This window comes from Corylus avellana, chromosome ca4 (assembly GCF_901000735.1).
Source record: "Corylus avellana chromosome ca4, CavTom2PMs-1.0".
NCBI classification, from domain to species: Eukaryota; Viridiplantae; Streptophyta; class Magnoliopsida; order Fagales; family Betulaceae; genus Corylus; species Corylus avellana.
The window spans coordinates 28751584-28772880 of NC_081544.1; the positions used below are offsets into that span (position 1 = coordinate 28751584).

At 38.3% G+C, this 21297-nt stretch overlaps 1 protein-coding gene across 1 annotated transcript in view; it reads right to left on the reverse strand.

Annotated features, from left to right (window-relative positions):
• Positions 1-1043: 1043 nt before the first annotated feature.
• Positions 1044-21297, reverse strand: part of LOC132177403 (DNA gyrase subunit A, chloroplastic/mitochondrial) — a 30699-nt gene continuing 10445 nt past the window's right edge. Inside the window, exons 11-26 of the mRNA XM_059589697.1 lie at positions 19705-19770; positions 19469-19557; positions 9075-9210; positions 8226-8319; positions 7236-7306; positions 6827-6916; positions 5199-5324; positions 4960-5117; positions 4353-4434; positions 4096-4260; positions 3902-4003; positions 2533-2669; positions 2259-2379; positions 2102-2156; positions 1888-1987; positions 1044-1360 (exon numbers count right to left, since the gene is read on the reverse strand). Coding sequence (XP_059445680.1) covers positions 1243-1360; positions 1888-1987; positions 2102-2156; positions 2259-2379; positions 2533-2669; positions 3902-4003; positions 4096-4260; positions 4353-4434; positions 4960-5117; positions 5199-5324; positions 6827-6916; positions 7236-7306; positions 8226-8319; positions 9075-9210; positions 19469-19557; positions 19705-19770 — 1710 coding nt within the window. The 3' untranslated portion in view covers positions 1044-1242. The remainder of the gene's footprint in view (positions 1361-1887; positions 1988-2101; positions 2157-2258; positions 2380-2532; positions 2670-3901; positions 4004-4095; positions 4261-4352; positions 4435-4959; positions 5118-5198; positions 5325-6826; positions 6917-7235; positions 7307-8225; positions 8320-9074; positions 9211-19468; positions 19558-19704; positions 19771-21297) is intronic.

Genomic DNA, 21297 nt, shown 5'->3' on the forward strand with positions numbered 1-21297 from the left:
CTTGTTCTTTAAAAGCGCACCCTTTTCCCTCTTGAATGCTATGATCAAATTGAGTGCTATCTGCTATGGAATATTGAATATTCAAGTTTGTTTTGTTTAATTTTATTTTGAGTAATTATTGAGTAGATTATATGTTTGCCCATTTATTTTTCGAGCGAATTTGAACTTATTCACAAGTTGTTTGTTCAATCAGTTTATTTATTTCTCAGGTACTGTTTATACTTTTTTCATAAATTGATCATTAATTAGATAAAATTAATTTTTATTTAAGGTTAAATTCACTTTACCCCTGAAATTTCAGGCATTTTTTAATTTGAACCCCAATATTTAAAAATTGGCAATGTACCCCCTAATATTTTTAAAATTTTCAATTCAGACTCACCGTTATTAATTTCCGTCTAATTAGACAGAAATCATCCCACGTGAGATTTTGATGCCCTCTATTTCAATTTTGCTCTCATTAAAACCTATAAAATTACATAATTACCTTCAATTTTATAGGTTTTAATAAAAATAATTATGTAATTTCATATGTTTTAATTATGGCAAAATTAGAATAGAGGGTATCAAAATTTTATGTAAGACGCACTTGGCATAATTTCCGTCCAATTAAACAAAAATTAGTAACAGAGAGTCTGAAATTTATTTAAACATTTGAATTTAAATTGAAAAACCTTATGGATAAAATTTATTTAAAACTTCACCAATCTTATATGTTGAGAAGTAGTTCAAATTAAAAAGGGAAAATTATTAAGGCAAAAATTCAAACTTCAAGGCTCGATAGCAATTAGCAACAACAATTTCTTTAGAATATATTTTTTTCATTTTTCTTACCGTGTTAAGAGGATTGTATAAAATTATTCTCGATACAATGAAACCCAATTATTACTCTAGAATAACACATTCTAGAGTAATTGCCACCAAAAGATTGTATCAGATGGTGGTCATTGAGATAACAAAATCTAAATCATTTAATTTAAATATAGAATATCAAGCTGACCCTTGAGAGAGAAATTGGATCATCCATTCTTGCACAAATGAAATTGAAATTTCACCCAACTTGAGCAATTGAGAAACTACATTGTCATTAACGGAAATGGTACAAAAAAATTACAGCATGTACAAAATTGTTCTACTACCAATGATGGTATTGCGACATAAACAACATTTTACTTGCACAGGTCATTTACATGAGAGCTTAGCTGCCATTAGAATTAGCAGAGATTCTCCCAGTTATCCTCCTTAAGCATGGACTGCAGCTTCTTCAAATTCTTCCTGATCAGCCTCAGCTTCTGTTGCTGAGATTAATGATGCAGAGTGGATCTTTCCAGCATAATCCAGCCGCATCAAGATTACTCCCCTGCAGAATATATTTGTTTTAAGAAATCTAAGTCATGATCATGGCAATAATTAACTACTTGATACACAAAATAAGGATTTGTTGACCATATATCCGAAGTGGATCACATCTTAGTACTTCCACTACAAAAATACTAAATAACAAAAGGTAAAGCTTCGTAATTATCATCCTAATTGTTTCAAACAACTAAATTGAGCTTAAAGTTGAAGTCCATTTAGGGAGATATATGGACAGCATGTCACAACAAAAATACAAAATTATTGGTTTCAGCACAAGGGATAGAAGGGGGGACTTGTCAGAGAAATTTTCTTAATTTCCTCTTGAAGCACATAAAATGTGTTATGTCATTGGAAAACAGAAAAAGGACACCACCCATATAAATTTAGGTAAGAAAATGGTTTTAGTGGGGAGGGGTGAACTTGCAGTGACACATCATTAATAAAAGTAATTTCCCATTTCTGTAAAGGCAGACAAGTTTTTCAAAGCATATGTATTTCAGAATACAATAAATCTTACAACATATGTACCTTGCATACCGAGACTGTATTGAAACATCCCGAACCTTAAATCTGTTGGCTGTACCACTTTGGCTAACTAGAACCACTTGTTCATCACTTTCTCCATCTTCTGCTAATTTATAATGATAAAATGTATATAATATATGGAGCTTCATTACAAAGCGTGACGAAAAATAAACATAGATACCAGAAGATTAGCTTCAAGGAATACCAATAACATTACCTGACAAGGAAAATCCAACCACAAAGACTGCTGCCAAGCGGTCCTCTGCTGAAAACTGAAATCAGGGCAGCGGAAAGGCCATAAGAGAAGCTACTATGGCACTTGAACTAAAAAGTCTTACGTTTGAATCAGGAAGATAATATTATATTCCAGATACCTTGTATCCTATTAAACCAACTCTATTCAAAGCTGATGAACGGAAGCTGCTCAAGGGCACTCGCTTCCCAAAACCGCTTTCGGAAACAAACAACAGCCATGGGCCTTTGAGGCGTTTAGCACTGTGGAAATACATTATTAGAAGTATAAGATAAAATGCCCAATCCTTAATTGTCAAGTCTAACTGATCTACCAACACTTAATTCTTACATGATGCTAATTACAAATTAGTAAATTACAGATAACAAATATCCAGAATAACGATAACTAATTACCTTCTTGGGTTAGCTTCTGACACCACTTCCAAGTCTTTCCGTATAGCTGCTGGTATAATGTCCATGCTTGCCATCTTATCTTCTCCTTTTAGTCTCATGGCCACTGCACCCCTTGTATTTCTGCCTTGCGCTCGAATCTGAGCAACAAAAACGGAAGTTAAAGGATACACTAGTGAATTGTGAGAAGTATAAATATGCAGAAAAGGAATTGAAGAACAGTATCAGGGACGCATAATAGCAATAAGAATCATGATCTATGTTATGATATGACTAAAAAAATCGCAGGAAGAGACTTGCAACAAGAAATTCAGTGAAGTTCCTGTAATTTATTCCCATCAAGAAATTTATTAAATAAACAAGGATGAGCAGCATAACACTTGAGTTCTTCTCTACCATGACGAGAAGCAGGAGCTTCCAAAACAGCAATCCAAGACCCAGAAAGCTCAGCTAGCCCACTTGGATAGCTGTCTAAATCTTATTTCTATAATCTATGGCATTGTTTCAGATCTTTCATAATTCATGTGAATTTTAATGAGCTTGCGAGGTTTACACTAAAAAGGATTGGTGTGATCAATAGCTACAATTCAGGGTTGCTGTGGGCTATTACAGATAGAATTTAAGAGTCATGCTATGCAGCTTTTCCGACTTATTATCAGAAATCAGACCTGTGGTGTCTTTAAGTTATCCTGAATTTGCACCCCTAGTATCTCATGGTCACTTAAAACAAACCTGTGGTGTCTTCATGTATTGACTGTGAACACATCATGATCATTAGCATGTTTTCTGTTTCTTTATGGCTGAACCTACCTCTGTATTGCATGGACCAACTAGAAAAGTGATTCCTTTTTGCATTATCGAGCATGGACTAGAATAGTTGTCTACTCTTCTTGCTGCGTCTGAAGATGTCTTAATATGCAAACAATAATGAATCAATTCAAGACAGTCAAACACTCGCTATTAAAACTAAAGAATTAATTAAATGCGGGAATAGACTTAGTTAATAGTTATTCACTTCTATTATATAAACATTAGTTAAGTACATGGGAAGTACACACGAAGGATCCCTGAAATAAATCAAAAAAGCTCCTAGAACTTAAACCAACCAAGAAATGGATCACGCCTAAAGCTTCAAAACAGGGATAATATTTTAAATATTACAGTATTTCAAATTTAATAATATTTCCTGGTGTGAGGCAAAGATTTAACTGTATATAGGCCACAAAAGCACTAGCACGGCAAGAGAGTAAGAAATAACAACAACAACAACAATAATAATAATGATGATGATAGAGGTCGTTCCAAATACAATATTAGTTTGAACAGATTTCCAGCTTATAATTAAAAGAGAAGGCAATGTAAAATAACATACAATCTCACAAGAACTTAGCGTGACCATTCCATTCTGCGAAGCCATGGCAACAAGGTCATCGTTTGTACAACAACGAACCCACTTTAGCTCGTCACCAGGAACCTGTCAAGTTAATGTATGAGGCCTGGAAATAAAATCACATAAGGAATTGTTGACCAACATGCAAGAATAAAGCATAAAAGAAGAGAACAAACCAACTGAATTGCTATGATTCCTGTTGACCTGATGGATGAGAAAGAATTCAAAGATACTTTCTTGATGTAGCCATTCATTGTAAGCATCAGTAAAAATTGATCCCCAGTAAAATCACTAACAGGAATAACAGATGTTATCCTCTGACCATCAGTTAAAGATAAGATCTGCCCCACAAAAAAAAAAAGAAAAAAAAAAGAGGCATTTAGCAATTACCAGAAAGAATCACTAATAAAAGGGAGACCGATAATGTGAATACCTGAACAAGTGGTGTGCCAGCAGCATTCCGGGTGCATTCCGGAATTTTATATGCACGAGCTGAGTACACTATTCCCTTATCACTGCAAAAAGAAATTCATGTAATGCTTCCTATATCTAAAAGTCACCACATGAGGTGCAAATGCAATAAAGATTTGCAATCCTAATGGAGAATGGAATAAATAAGCGGGGCAACAATCAGGATCAGAGTATCTGGAGTCAGATGACAACATTTATCATAAATTAGCAATGATCTAAAAAGCAAGTCCCCAAGTCTGAACAATATGTTTTAACCAGCTTACTATCTTTAACTTGAAAGCAGAAGGGAGAACTAATATTTGCTCTGAAGATACAAGCTTATGGAGGGACATTGTAAGGAGTCATTATAGTAATCAGGGATAAACTCCAAGCTAAAGGCAACTGCATATCTTCACATAATCTTGATTTATCTTACATAAACTCCTGAAACTGCTTCAGGACAATTGAACCAGCTAACATCTCACCTTTTTCTCACTGATTAGGAGGTTATCTTGTATACTTCCTGTGTACTAGGGTTCCGCCCCACTGTTCTATTTACTGATATTGAATTACTTATCAAAAATTAGTACCTGAAATATAGGATATGGTCATGAGCATGACAAACAATAAAGTCTGACATTGCATCATTTACCCTTAGCTTTCCAATGGATTTACCAATTGTTCCACGATTTTGAAGATTAAAGGTGTTAGGTTTCATCCGCTTAACATAACCTTTCTCACTAAGCACCTGAAAAATATATGATAAAATGAGACAAATCTATTTCCAAAACAAAAGAATTGGCTTCATGAGAATAATGTTCTTATGTACCAAAAGCATTTCTTCATTCGGAATAACATCGATGTCCTCAAGTTGGCCATTATCAGTATCCTCCAACATCGAACGCCTTGCACTGAAAAACTTGTTTTTCAGTTCATTTGCTTCTTGCTCTATTACCTGATATTAATAAGAAAACATGGGGACAGGAAGGGGGGGTCAGTAAAGTATTTCAAAATGGGTCACAGTTTTTATTATAGCAATTGTAACAATTGACTCAAGCATATCCAAACAACACTAATACATAAGTAGAAACATCACCAAGCTGTTAGGGAAGAAGAGGGGGAAAAAAAAAAAAGAATATTTAGTTCTATGGGATGGGCATGCTTGCTCGAGATTTTCTTAGGCTCCTGATCTCGTAACTGAAGGTTCTCTTTAGCTCTTCAACTTCATTGACAATTAGTTAGCATGTTATGCACATCCATTGTTGTCACTTTGAAATTTAACCTTTGGATTTCAAATTGAATGCTCTGATGTATCCGAGAAAAAAAAATAAAAAAATAAAAAATAAACACAGCAGTACCACATATCATCAACTCAAGAATAAGTTGTAGACAACTATATGTATAGATCTCAGAAAAATATTTATTTCTTTGGTAGTATTTATTTTATAATATTACACCACCGCCCAAGTATTTCTAGAAACAAATGTTCAATTTCAAGTTTCCAATGTTTGTTCCACACCAATCAAAGCATACATGAACACTGTCAATGGCATATCATTAACCAAATATGTACTTTTACCCATTTTAGTAATACATATGCAAAAGAGAAAGAGTTCAAAGTAACGAGGTTACATGGGTTGAACTATGGGATATGTTCTGCTGTGTTTGTACTGTTAGTATATCTCTCAAATTGGCATGACTGACGCATTATATATCTATACCAACATAACACTAGCTTATAACCACTGCTTCCTAGCTAATGATAAAAGAGATTGCAATGCCCATCATATATAAAACAAAAGAAAGAAGGGGCAGGTGGAGGGACTGAATTTTCAATAGAATATAGCCAAAATTCGTAAAAGCAAGCAGGAAAAAAAAAAAAAAAGAGCTTGGACAGATGAAAACAGCAGAGAGAGAGAGAGAGAGAACATAATGAGCAATTAGAGGAGCAAAATAAATACATTGTGTAAGCTCTTTGTTAGAAAGACATTGTCCTTGCCAAATCGAAAGAAGGAAAATAAACATGATAACAATATAACAATAGGAAGAAACTAGATACCCAAAAGCAGATGACACACACAAAGCAAAGGGTCTATTTCAACAGACTTGTAACCACAAAAACTAAAAGCCATCGAAAATCTAGATGGTGACTAATCAAAGCACATGGTATCAAAATAATGACAAGAAATTGTACATATCGTTGGCAGACAAAGATGAAATGTAAAAATTGCAATGTTAGAGCACATACAATTTAGGTTAAGTTTGAAGCTCATTAACTAGAACAACACAAAGTGGCGCAGAGAAATGTGACCCAGTGCCAGAGTTATAAACTTGGGCGAAGACCCAGAATCACCAAAAGTAAGAGATACATACAAATAACCTAGCATTTACATTTGATAGCATACGTACTCTTCTACATAAAACAGAATATGACTTGGCCTTTATTATAATGTCTACCTGTAATATGTGCTTCCTGCTTGATAAAAGTTTCTCTAATTCAGATATTTGGTCCATCAAGGATTTACTTTCATCAACGAACTTTTTTCTCTGCACAATAAGGAGAATAAATATCTGTAACGATTTTATGTAATAATTAAAGCAAAATACCACTGTAATTATAATAATTATAATATTAAACAACCTAAGAAATCTTGTTCAGCGAAAAAGTAGTTAGATTATCTTAGAAAAAATCACCAGAGGGGTGCAACCTAGTACACGGATTGTATAAAAGCGGTACACCCATAGAAATAAGAAAAATAGAAACTCCTAAAATTTAAAAGTTCCAGAAGCTGTCCAATCATAAAGAGATTTGATAAAACTCTAGCAAAAAGGAAAGAAATTAATAACTAGCAGAACCACAAAGCACCTCAAGAAGGTTGAGTCTTCTTAGACTAATGTCCAGTATAGCTTCCGCTTGTTTCTCAGATAGATTATATTCTGCACCATGTAAAGGATAGACTCTGAGTGAATAGGAGAAAACAAAGAAAGAAAATAGTACGAAAACAAACTTAAAGATAGTATCTGTTAAATGATACAACTGACAGGCAAATCAAGCTAACATGCATAAGCTTGATGCTTGGAAGCTCGCTACGGAACTTTTCGTACGCTCATGAGTTACTTTAACATTAGCAACCAAAGCTATCATTATTTTAGCATTAAAATCACCATTGATAGGACTTTCACAGTCCATTCATGAACTCTACCATTTTTTAGCCCTTAACTTGGCATTTCAGAATGCAAAGCCCAGAACATGATCTATAAAATTTGTAGGAAGCACCAAGTTTTACTTGAATCTCGTCATGGCTTAAAAAGCAAACCTTGGAAATTCTCCTATAGGTTTACTTTGATCCTTTGACCATTTATTCCTTATATTGCTATACACCTTTATAGGTATCTCAAAACTATAAAGTTCATTGGGGCACGAAAAGAATAACTATCCCAAAAATATTGAAAAATTGCTACACTTGTTATGCTTAAACAACTCTAGCATTTGCCATGCCTCAAGACAGCCTCAAGGGTCTTGAGGCATGGTTTGATGTGTTGCCTCCACCAAGCACTTAAGGAAGAGCCCAGCTAAGCCTTTGGCTACATGGACTATAGCAAGATAATGGGAAAGAACTGTCAAGAAAAGACATTCTAGTTAATAATGCAAAATTATCATAGACTCAGTTTTTCTGCCTTTTCAGTTATATAGTATATCAGCAAATGGAAGTCTGGAGAAGACATTGATTACTTAATGAGGCATAAACTGAATTTAATTATAATTAAGTTGCACTCACCGAAACAGGAGCGGGGGAGGAAAGCTAAAATCAGAAGGGCAAGATCAAGAATGAGGAAAAAGAGAAACTAAACTCACCATTTCTTAAACCAGCAGATGCAATTGCATTGCTTGAAGCTTGCCTTATTATATGAATAACTCCATCCAAATTATCAAGCCCCACGACAATACCCTAAGTATACACAATTAAAAAAAAAAAAATCTTAATAACTGAAACAATTGATGAAAGGCAAATTCATTACCTATAAAGTAATTTTTGGTTCCCAGCTGCCCTGGAAAAATATATATATGTTTGTTCCCCAGTCAATTTCAGATACTTAAAATTTGAAGGACAATATAATTTAGGTAGACTGGTGCCATGACATGAAAAAAATTTAGTAACAGACGTTTGTAAGATATAAATAATGAATAGATCCATTCATTAATATGCAACGAGGAAAAAAATATATATGTTTGTTCCCCAGTCAATTTCAGATACTTCAAATTTGAAGGACCATATAATTTGGGTAGACTGGTACCATGACATGAAAAAAATTTAGTAACAGGCGTTTGTAAGATATAAATAATGAATAGATCCATTCATTAATATGCAACATGAAAAATAATGAAATCATCTCAAGTTCTCAACTGTTCTCAAGGCACACTGATACACACACACACAAAGTACTTGGTAAATGGAGCCAGTAAACAGCACAAATAAAGTCAATGAGATTCACAACATAGACATAATAAAGAGGTAGATTCATTTCAAATGCAGTCTGAAAAAATAAGAATAAGTCATCTCATGCTCTCATTCCTTTTAAGGCTAAAACACACACATGCATGCACACAAGCAGGCACGGACAGCTCGCACACAGACAAGCCCAAACACATTATTTGTTGGCAAGATAATTTAAGCAACGATGTAGTAAGACAAGTCCAGCATACCTCGACAATATGTCTTCTTTCCTGTGCTTGTGAAAGCTTAAACCTAGCGCGTCTCTCGACAACAGAGCATCTAAAATCTAAGAATGCTTGCAGTAGTTCCTTCAGACCCATCAGCTTCGGTTGTCCATCAAGAATTCTGTGAAAAAGTTAAACATCATGCAAATCCAAACAATGTATTATGACATATCATTTGAGCAGAAATGCACAATAAGCAGAAATCAGTACAAATAAATTATAGAAAAAATTAGTAAGCAGCAAATCAAGAAACATGTGCAAAGAGAAAGCAATCTTTCTGTGGTTTAAAACACTCAATATCTTCTTTTATCTTCTTCAAGGCCGGAGTCTTATTGCAGGTCTGTTGTTGGCACCAGTTGGTTTTTCTCTACTTACATTAGCTGGTTTTGGACTACCTTCTTTTAAACATATTTCAACACTAGATGCACAAAATTTACTTTCCCCCTCAACTTTTCTGTAGATATATCAGGTGTAAGTTTGTAAAGATCAACAATTGCACATGTTAATAGATTTGTAGTAGGAAGATTAAAGGGAGAAGAGAAGGCTACTGTATTATTCAGCTTATTCTTAACCTAATAGAAACATCCTAATATATAGGATTAGGGAAATATCATAATGACGAAACTGGCAGGATGGGAGTTGGCAATTTTCGAAGGGGAGGATCACAGTCCGCTTCTAAGCTGTCCAACATTGGGACTTAAAGGAAAAAAGGGGAATCAACCCACTGACAAGGTCTTGAAAATGGTGGAGGAATTTAGTCATGTTGTGGGTATCTCATGCGATGGGTTTGAAGGGAAGCTTTTGGAGTTGTTTGCGACTATTATTGCAGAAAATGAAGGGAAAGGAGCAGGAATGATCTCAAATGGGGGAAAAAAAGGCTCAAGGGAACTTAATAATTTGGTAAGTTCTATCAATTATGATGGTAATAGTTGCAGGGCTAGGGTGAAGGGAAGGGCACAAAGAGATTATCCATGAAGCCTAGGATAATCTCTTGGAATGTGAGGGGGCTCAATGAGGGCAATAAGTGTTTGAGGGTGAAAAACATGCTCAGACAATGGAAGGCAGACATTGTGTGCCTTCAGGAGACAAAAATGGAGTATATTTCCAGGAGTTTTGTGAGAAATTTGTGGGGATGTGCGTATGCAGACTGGTGCTTTGTGGCAGCTAGAGGCGCTTCGGGTGGAATCTTATTGATGTGGGATAGAAGGGTGGTCACGAAGCTTGAGGTTTGTGTGGGGGAATTTGTTGCAGCCTGCTCGTTCAAGAATGTGGAGGATGATTTTGTTTGGGCCTTTGCGGGGGTTTACGGTCCGAATTTCGATTCCATTAGACATCGTTTATGGGAAGAGTTAGCTGGTCTCATCAGTTGGTGGGAGGTGCCGTGGTGTATTGGTGGTGATTTCAACGTCACTCACTTTCCTAGTGAAAGGGCGGGGGGAGCACGTCTCACACGAGCAATGTCGGATTTTTCGGATTTCATTTCTGAGCAGGGGCTCATGGATCTTCCCTTGGCTGGAGGTACATTCACTTGGTCTAATTCTTACTCACGGTCTAGGATTGATCGTTTCCTAGTCTCTCCAGAATGGGAAATCAAATATCCTGGTGTGTTACAGAAGAGGTTGCTTAGACTATGTTCGGATCATTTCCCCATTTTGCTTGATTGTGACGCCATGATTAGGGGTAAGAGGCCTTTTAAATTCGAAAACATGTGGCTGAAAAATGTTGGTTTTGTCGATAGGGTACGGGCTTGGTGGTCGTCTTATAGTTTTTTTGGCTCTCCAAGTTTTATATTGGCCAAAAAGCTTAAGGCGTTAAAGGAGGACATTAAAAGATGGAATGAGATGGAATTTGGTAATGTAAGTGCAAGATGCTTAGAGAAAGCGGAAGAATTGAAGAACATGGACAGATTGGAGGAGGAGAGGGAATTAGATGAAGAAGAGAAGGAAAGAAAAAGGGTGGTTATTAGGGAATTGGAGATCTCTCTTTTACAAGAAGAAATTAGTTGGAGACAAAAATCCAGGATTCGGTGGCTCAAAGAGGGGGACAAGTGCACTAAGTTCTTTCATCGGATCGCCAATTCTAATCGTAGATGCAACTCCATTGAGTCCATAGCCATTAATGGATCTCTTTCCTCTAACCAAGACCTCATCAAGGATCAGGCGGTGCAATTTTACGAGTCCTTATTTTCGGAACGTTGTGATTGGAGGCCTAGGGTGGACAATCTTGCTTTTGATATGTTGAATGCGGATGAGGCCAACCAGCTAGAAGTTCCTTTTGATGAAAAGGAGGTTTTGGAGGTGGTTAAAGGCATGGACAGAGATAAGGCACCAGGTCCGGATGGTTTCTCTATGGCTTTCTTTCAAGAGTGCTGGGAGGTGATTAAGGAAGACATTATGGCGGTATTTTCAGACTTTCATACTCGTGGTAAGTTTGAAAAAAGTCTTAATGCTACTTTCATTTCTCTCATTCCAAAGGTGTCCGGGGCTTCCGAGTTTAAGGAGTTCCGTCCTATAAGTCTTATAAGCGGGACTTACAAGATTATTGCTAAAGTTCTCGCTAATAGGATGAGGAGGGTTGTGGATAGGGTGATTTCAAAGCCTCAAAATGCTTTTGTGAAGGGCAGGCAAATTACGGATTCGGTCCTTATTGCAAGTGAATGTTTGGATAGCCGAATCAATTCAGGGGAACCAGGGCTGCTTTGTAAATTGGATATGGAGAAGGCTTATGATCATATAAATTGGAAGTTTCTATTGTATCTTCTCAGGCGATGTGGTTTCGGGGAGAAATGGTGTTCATGGATTGAACGATGTATTTCGACGGCACGCTTTTCTGTATTGATCAATGGTACTCCCTCAGGGTTCTTCAGAAGTTCTCGAGGGGTAAGGCAGGGGGATCCATTGTCTCCCTTCTTGTTTGTCATTATTATGGAGGTGTTTAGCAGGATGATTGCTGCCGCCATTGATAATGGACGTATCTCGGGCTTTTCTGTGGGAGCCAATTTGCCTGAGAGGGTCACCATCTCTCATCTTTTATTTGCAGATGACACGTTGGTATTTTGTGGGGCAAATAGGGACCAAATTCGCTCTATTAAAGCTCTTCTCATTTGTTTTGAAGCTGTCTCAGGTATGAAGGTGAATATGGCTAAATCAGCCTTGGTTCCGGTAGGTGAGGTGGCTATTATGGAAGAATTGGCAGGGGTTTTGGGTTGTGGTATAGCGTCCCTGCCTTTGAAATATCTAGGGCTTCCTTTGGGCGCCCGGTTTAAGGCCAAAAACATTTGGGATGATACGCTGGAAAAAGTTGAGCGTAAGTTGGCCAGTTGGAAAAGGTTATACCTTTCTAAGGGAGGAAGGGTCACTTTAATCAAGAGCACACTCTCTAACCTTCCTACTTATTTATTATCTCTCTTTCCTATACCTGCTTCAGTGGCCAAGCGTATTGAGAAGCTTCAACGTGACTTTCTTTGGGGTGGTCTCAACGAAGAGTTCAAGTACCATTTGGTCAAGTGGGACAAGGTATGCTCTCCGATCTCTAAAGGTGGTTTAGGGATCAGGAAATTGAGAGTCTTTAATCAAGCCCTATTAGGGAAATGGCTATGGCGTTATGTGCATGAGAGAGAGGCTTGGTGGAGAATTGTAGTGGATGCAAAGTTTGGTTCCGAGTGGGGTGGAACCAAGGCTGATTTAGCCACCTCACCTAACCTACCGGTAGCCACCTCACCTACCGGAACCAAGGCTGATTTAGCCATATTCACCTTCCGAGTGGCGTTGTTTGGAAAATGGTTCCTCAATGCATTGTGTGGTGCCTATGGTTAGAAAGGAATGAGAGATGCTTTCAGGATTCTGAGCGATCCTTGGAGGAACTCACGGCCTTCTTTTTCCATACCCTCTACTCATGGACAGCGGCTTGGCTCGCTCCTTTAGTTATTAGCTTTCTTGATTTTCTTGTTCTTTTCTCTTCTTCTAGTTAGTCGTTTCCCTTGTATACTTCCTGTGTACTAGGGTTGCGCCCCTCTGCGCTTTTGATATAAAATATTACTTATCAAAAAAAAAAATAATAATGACGAAACTACCATCAAACTCTAATGACTTACTAACCCTAATAACTCTTCTAACACTCCCCCTCATGCTGGATCATATAAATCCAGCTTGGAAGAAACAAGCAAATGAAAAACACATAAAAACATACTCTAACACTCTCCCTCAAGTTGGAACAGCTTGGAGCACACAATACAAAGACCCATAAAAATAACAAGAAAATTTGCTAAAATTTCAATGCCAATTGAAAACTCGTCAGAAACTGCAACAGGCAATCAGCCGATAGGATCTCACCGGAAAACAACAAGGACTGGTCGGAACCCATTGCAAAACACCAAGGCCAGTCGGATCTCACCGCAAAACACCAAGGTCGGTATAATCTCGCTAGACAACAACGGGTTGAAAACCACCGCAAAACACCATAGCCAATCGGATCTCACCGCAAAACACCAAGGCCAATCGGATCTCGACAACTAACAACGATCACATTTCATGTGATCAACTAACGAGTCTTGCCGGAACTCGCAGGATACAGGCAGAACATGCTTGAGACACCAAAACCAAGTTGAAATACTGCTAAAAAATCAAACAAGAACCTTCGCCGGAGATAGACAGAACACACTGGCGACTCCAAACACAACAGCCACAAAATCAATCGACGACCACAGAGCAACTTTTCAACAGCACAGACCACGCCAACACTAACAGAATTTTTATTTTTATTTTTTCGATGGCCATTGCAACATGCCAGCCACCTTACACCAACCACCACAGACCATGCCGGCCACCACAAATAGCACCAAACATCACAAAAAATACTAGAAACTTAGAAAACTAGTAGGACACACCACAAAAACCACGTAAAAACACACAGCAAACTTTTTTTTTTCTTTTCAAACTCAACCATGGACAACATCTTTCAAGGCACTGCCCGTGTGGAATCTAAGCCAACATGGGCGGTACTGCCACCAGAAGAACACTCACCAAAACAAAACAAACAACAGTGGAAAACTAAGACTACAAACAAAGGAACAAGGAACTAAACCCTAAGGCTCTAATACCATATTAATAGGATTGTAGCAAGAAGATTAGAGGGAGAAAAGGAGGCTACTGTATTATTCAGCTTATTCTTAACCTAATACAAACACCCTAATATATAGGATTAGGGAAATATCATATTGACCAAACTACCCTCAAACCCTAATGACTTACTAACCCTAATAACTCTTCTAACAGAACACATAAGAAACTGCAAGGCAACCAAATCAATTGTTCAAATCCAAAAACAAAAGTGTATGTACTAGCACATAACCATCTTGAGAAGGGTGAAATATGTACATCTCTCCAAGCCATAGTTCATACTACAAATTTATTTGATTTTCCACAGACACATTGACACACACCAGTACACCACATGCATGCAGACAGGTGCATGCCCAAATAGCAACAGGAAAACTGTGAAGTCATTGACAACAGAAGTCCAAAGATACATCATAAGAAATTAAAAATCATTGTTGCAAGCACTTCCACAAGAGATTCCAAATAATTAAAAAAATATAACACCACTTTTTTCGTCATCCCAGACTTCCTTTTCTGGCTCTTGGAGGATGCTAGCTTGCTGCATGACAAATAAGAAGGATACAACTCTTAAACTAGGGTCTTGCATGACAAACAACATAGTGGTTGCGTATTGCCCATCTTTGACTCTAAGATATTAAACCATCAAAATTATTATGTAAGACAACACCCACGATTAGGAAAACTGCTTCACAGCAAACAACTACCCAAAGCATACCAGAAACTAAGCAACGGGAAGACACCAAACATATGCCAATTTAGATGGGGCCCACACTCACTGAATGCCTCTGGCCTAAACAGGATCCAGACAACACTTTTAAAAAGTTGCTAGGAAGACTTATCTCCCATTCTAGATGTTGGATAAACCATTCCATTAACAAAAAGTACTATGAATTGCAAACCTGACCAAAAACAACACGAGATTTTGAAAATCCTGGAATTTGCTAGATATTGTGCTGCCTATTAAGAGGCTCCTTGAAATATTACTATGGTCAATAACGAGGTTCCATTGTTTAGTTGCTAGGTTTCAAATATTTTCTGCATAATTATTTCAGCTAGAAGTCAGAATGATTGTTTCTTTTCTGCTTTCATGGATGTTCAGTGACTTCTGCATACGTAAGTAATTAGCAATCTTCTACATTTAATCATCAAGACAAGGAAACCCCCATCCTCCATTAATATCTTAGGCAAATAAAATAAAAATGGGATAGATGTATCATGCAATTGATACATATTGAATATGTCTAAATAGTGGAATTTCTAATTTTTCAGTTATACTATTGCAATGGGTCTAGATATTTGTTTCCATATCCTGTAAAAGAATTCTTTGATTGCCTACCTCAGTTCTTTTGGCCCTTTTTGATAAGTAATAATGCATTAAAAGAGCGCAGAGGGGCGCAACCCAAGTACACAGGGAGTATACAAGAGAGCGACTAAGTAGGGGAGATAGAAGAAGAGAATATAAGGAGAAAATCAGAAAAGTTGATCACTAAAGGAGCAAGCCAGCCTGAAGTCCATGTGAATAAAGTGTACAAAAAGAAATGAATGAGGTCCTCTAGATTCCTCGACGCATCTTCGAAGCATCTCGCATTCCTTTCCTTCCAGAGGCACCAAAGGAGACAAAGGGGAGCCATCTTCCAAACCACCGCACTACTCGTTCTCCCACCCGCCCACCAACTAGCGAACATCTCTTTTACACTTCTAGGCATAACCCAACACATGTTAAAGCGAGAAAAGATAACATCCCACAACTTCCGTGCGACTACACAATGAAGAAAAAGATGATCCACGGACTCCCCATCCGCCTCACACATATAACATCGATTAATCACAACGATGCCTCTCTTCCGAACATTATCCAACGTGAGAGGTTTCCCAAGGGCAGCCGCCCATGCAAAAAACGCTACTCTCAAAGGAGCCTTAGTACGCCAAATACTTTTCCACGGAAAGTGATTAGGAACCTTAAGGGCAAGCATCCTATAGAAAGAGCGGACCTCAAACTTCCCTTTACTTGAGTGAATCCACCACATCCGGTCCACCCCTTCCCCCCTAATCAAAGACGAGTACAAGAGCGAGAAGAAAGAGGCTAAGGCCATCTCCTCCCAATCATGAATACTGCGGGTGAAAGTAACATTCCAGTGAACCATCCCATTTACACACTCTCGGATATCCGCAATGGAAGCGTCCTTATTGCAAGCAATATTAAAAAGACCCGGGAAGACATCCTTGAGAGACGTCTCACCACACCACCAATCCGCCCAAAATTTGACCTTCCCTCCCACACCAGGATCTAATCTGAAGTGACCCCGAAACGACCTCCAAACTCCACAAATGTGTTTCCATAACCCCACCCCATGCGTTCCACGAGGAACTTTAGTGCGCCAACCCCCCCAAACCACCCCATACTTAGCCACCAAAATACTTCTCCACCAAGCTTCTTCCTCATTTGCAAATCTCCATAACCATTTCCCCAAGAGAGCTTGATTGAAAAGATGCAAACTCCGAATCCCTAGCCCTCCCTCAGCAATTGGAGAACACACCTCATGCCAACTTACCAAATGGAACTTAGTCTCATCCTTGAACCCCCCCCATAAAAAATCCCGTTGAATCTTCTCAATACGATTCACCACGGAAATGGGAATGGGAAAGAGAGACAAAAGATAGGTGGGGAGATTGGATAGAGTGCTCTTGATGAGAGTGAGCCTTGCCCCCTTAGACAAATAAGAACGCTTCCAAGGGGCCAACCTTCGAGCAATTTTCTCCAACATGTCATCCCAAATAGCCAACTGCTTGAAGGACGCCCCTAGCGGAAGACCCAGGTACTTCAAGGGCAAAGAACTAGTACCACAACCCAAAACACCAGCCAACTCAACCGTCTCCACCGAATCTCCGACTGGAACCAAAACAGACTTGGCCCGATTAACTTTTAACCCTGAGACCGCCTCGAAACCAATAATGAGAGCTTTAATAAATCTGACATTTTCAGATGATGCCCCACAAAACACCAACGTATCATCAGCAAATAGAAGATGGGAGACAGAAACCCGCCCAATGTCCCTGGCACCCACATAGAAACCATTGATGAAACCCCTACTGATAGAGACATTAATCATCCTACTGAAAGCCTCCATGGCCATGATGAACAAGAAAGGCGAAAGAGGGTTGCCTTGTCTAACCCCACGCGAACTCCCAAAGAAACCGGAGGGTGAACCATTGATCAACACCGAGAACCTCACCGACGAGATACAATGTTCAATCCAAGAGCACCATTTCTCACCAAAACCGCACCTTTTTAAAAGGTAGAGTAGAAACTTCCAATTCAAGTGATCGTAAGACTTCTCCATATCCAACTTACACAAGAGGCCGGGATCCCCAGATCTAATCCGGCTGTCCAGGCATTCATTGGCAATAAGCACCGAATCCAAAATCTGTCTTCCTTTGACGAACGCATTTTGCGGATTGGAAATGACCCGGTTCATGACTCCCTTCATTCTATTGGCTAACACCTTCGCAATAATCTTATAAATCCCTCCCACAAGGCTAATAGGACGGAAGTCCTTCAAATCGGATGCCCCATGTGACTTCGGAATAAGAGCAATGAATGTAGCATTGAGACTTTTTTCGAACTTGCCTCGATCATAGAACTCCACAAAAACAGCCATGATGTCCTTTTTGATCACCTCCCAGCAGTCCTGAAAGAAAGCCATAGAAAAACCATCCGGGCCTGGGGCCTTATCCCTATCCATCTTTTTGACCACCTCCCACACCTCCCTTTCCTCAAAAGGAACTTCCAGACTAGAAGACTCTTCCCCTTCCAACATATCGAGATGAAGATTATCCAACCTCGGTCTCCAACTAAGAGTCTCTGTGAAGAGCGTCTTATAAAATCGAGTAATGTGACTGCTAATAGCCTCTTGATCAGAGATAGCAGTGCCATGAATGATCAGAGACTCAATATAGTTCTGTCTTCTATTGGCATTAGCAATCCGATGGAAGAATTTGGTACACTTGTCACCCTCTTTCAACCAACGGATTCTAGATTTTTGCCTCCAGCTGATTTCTTCTTGAAGGAGGGAAACTTCTAACTCCCTAGCAAGCATCCTTCTCTTCTCGATCTCCTCCGTGGATAAACCTCTCTCTTCCTCCACCCTATCCAAAGCTTTGATATCTTCCATACGAGCCTTAATACTAGCCCCCACATTGCCGAACTCTTGAGCATTCCATCTCCTAATGTCCCCCTTTCGTGCTTGCAACTTCTTGGAAATAATGAAGCTCGGCGTGCCCTGGAAATGATACGAACCCCACCAACTGCGCACTTTGTCCACAAAACCCTCCTCTTTGAGCCACATGTTCTCGAATTTGAAAGGCCTTTTACCTCCCGCATGAGAATTACAGTCCAATATAATAGGGGCATGATCGGAGCAGGCCCGTAGCATCTTCTTCTGACGCAAATCTGGATGGCGGGCTTCCCACTCCGGGGAGACAAGAAAGCGGTCAATCCTAGACCAAGAGTTGTTATTAGACAAGTAGAAATCCCCCCCACTAAGGGGAGATCCATGAGACCCTGATCCGATATGAAATCACCAAAATCCCTCATTGCCGACCGCGAATGAGCTCCCCTCGACCTTTCACTAGGATGAAGGGTGACATTGAAATCCCCGCCGATACACCACGGCACGTCCCAACAGCTCATGACCCCTGCCAACTCCTCCCAAAGAAAACGCCTAGCAATGACTCTGTTGGGTCCATACACCCCCGCAAAGCAATGACTCTTTTGGCCCTTATTCTCAAATGATTTCTCAAAGGCTGTCCACGATTCACACATTTTCTGTGGCATTTCTTCTTTAATATTTTCAAATGCAGTAAAAGGAATTCTTAACAATACACCAAAATGGCCACATTTTGTGCTTAGATTCAACACACAGCTCTTGTTCATAAACAATATCGTGTGTCTATCATACATCTTGTACCTGTAATTCTCTGATCCAATGAAGAAAAAAAATACTTCCACCTCATCTATGTTATATTCAGTTCTGAAGTCATAACACCCATTAAAAGCACTCATTTCCAGCCAATATATTGAATTTTTGAGGGCCCAGTACACAAAGCTCAAGTTTAATACAAAGGACAAGTAAAATCAAGTTTTATTCATAAATCGAAAACTGAAGAGTAGTATCAGATTTGCTTCACTTAATAGACGCGTAACAGAAAAGAAAAACCTTTAATTCCAATCAATATTTTGTAGTGAGGGGAGAAAATACTCACCCTACCATATTGCAGCTGAAACTAGACTGAAGAGAAGTGAGGCGGCAAAGATTATTAAGGACAAGCAACGGTTCAGATCCCCTTTTTAGCTGAAAAACAGATTTAATGAGTCATGATCCAATAAGTAGAATGTTTTTAACTAATAGATCTTACCATCCTATTTGAGTTGTTCGAAATAATTGTCCTCAACAACTAGTAAATATTCAGAAAATCTCAGCACTTGACATTCTACAAACCTCGATGACTACACGCATTCCAGATCGATCACTTTCATCCCGAATATCACTAATGCCGTCTAAACTCTGTTTAAAAGAAAACTAATTACAACTGGGAACCAATTAAAATTATTACGTGAAAAAATTGCAGGCAAACAACATAGCCAATTCCAAAACGCAACAAATAAGCAAAAATAAACATGCTGGCCCACAGGGCCAACCAAATTGGCAAGTAGGTATGCTCCCTACACTATTGGCATGTTTTCAAATCCTTGGACACAGTACTTGGATTGGGCCTGCTCAAGTGACGGGAGTTTACCCGCAAGGGATTCCTCGTCACCAAAAAAAACACTGAACAATCTATATATCAGAAATATTGAAGGCAATTAGAGATAAATTACAAAGAAGACAATCCAAGAGAAAGCAACAACACCAAAGTTTACTCATGTCACATTTAATAGTTGAAAAAACAAACACTTATACAAAATTATTTTACAAGCCCAAAAAAAAAGAATTAAAAAATGGAATGATATTGTACTTAGTTTAAAAGTTGGAGTTCAATAACAAAAAAAATATATAAATAATAATAATAAAAAATAAAAATAAAAAATTGGATTTTTCTATGCTAAGTATAAAAATATAATTTTTGATTAAGTATCAAAATATCATTAAAAAGTGCAAAATGTGTAACCCATGTACACACGAAGTATATAAGACATACACCTAGTTAGGAACAAAAAAAAAAAAGGTCAAGAAAATCATGAAAACCAAGCAAATTAAGATAGTCTTAAGTCGTTGTCTAGTAGAAAAGAGTATTGAAGGAGAATGACTTTAGTTTCACAACCATCCTTTTGCAGTCTTCAAAACTTCTGTAACATTAGAGTGGGCTTTTGTTGCTAAAGGAGGGAAGCGGGTTTCTTTGCTGGATTATTTTCTCTCCTCACCACCATCCTCCTCTCAGGACTTGCAGAGGGCAGTGCTAGTGTAGATAAGGGGAAAGGTATTGTTTCTGCTGAGATGAATGGATGTAATGTCAGTGGCGGGGACAGGAGCGATTCTCTTGTTAATGTAATCGCATCTTGCTTGTATATGGAAGTGTTCTCTGAGGAGGAGCCCATTCCATTTAACTCCTACCCCACGTTTGCTAATAAGAAAAGTGCAGGACAAAGTCTTTAGTCTGAGTATTGCATACAGTGAAGGAAATTCGTCATATTGTGGGGCTTTCATGTTGAGGGTTTTGAAAAGAAGATTATGGCCTTGTTTACGACCATTGAAGCGAGTCACTCCCAAAAAAAGTTGGCCTTGTTAATAAAGAAAATAGAGAATTAAGAAGATTATCTTGTTCCATCAACTATGACTTGAAAGGTTATAATGGAATTATTACATTTTTTCTAGGTAGATACAACTCAGAATTTGTACAGGATTGAGCTCGTGAATTCACCCTTCACCCAAAATTGATGATACATGGAGATGCCATTTGGTCCATATAGGATAAAATAGAATTGTTTGTAATGCTGCCTACCTCAACTGGTATGGCAGTGTTTGTATTGATAATCATTCTTGAGTTTATCTCAATTACAAGAAACATATCATATCTAACTTAATCTCTATCAT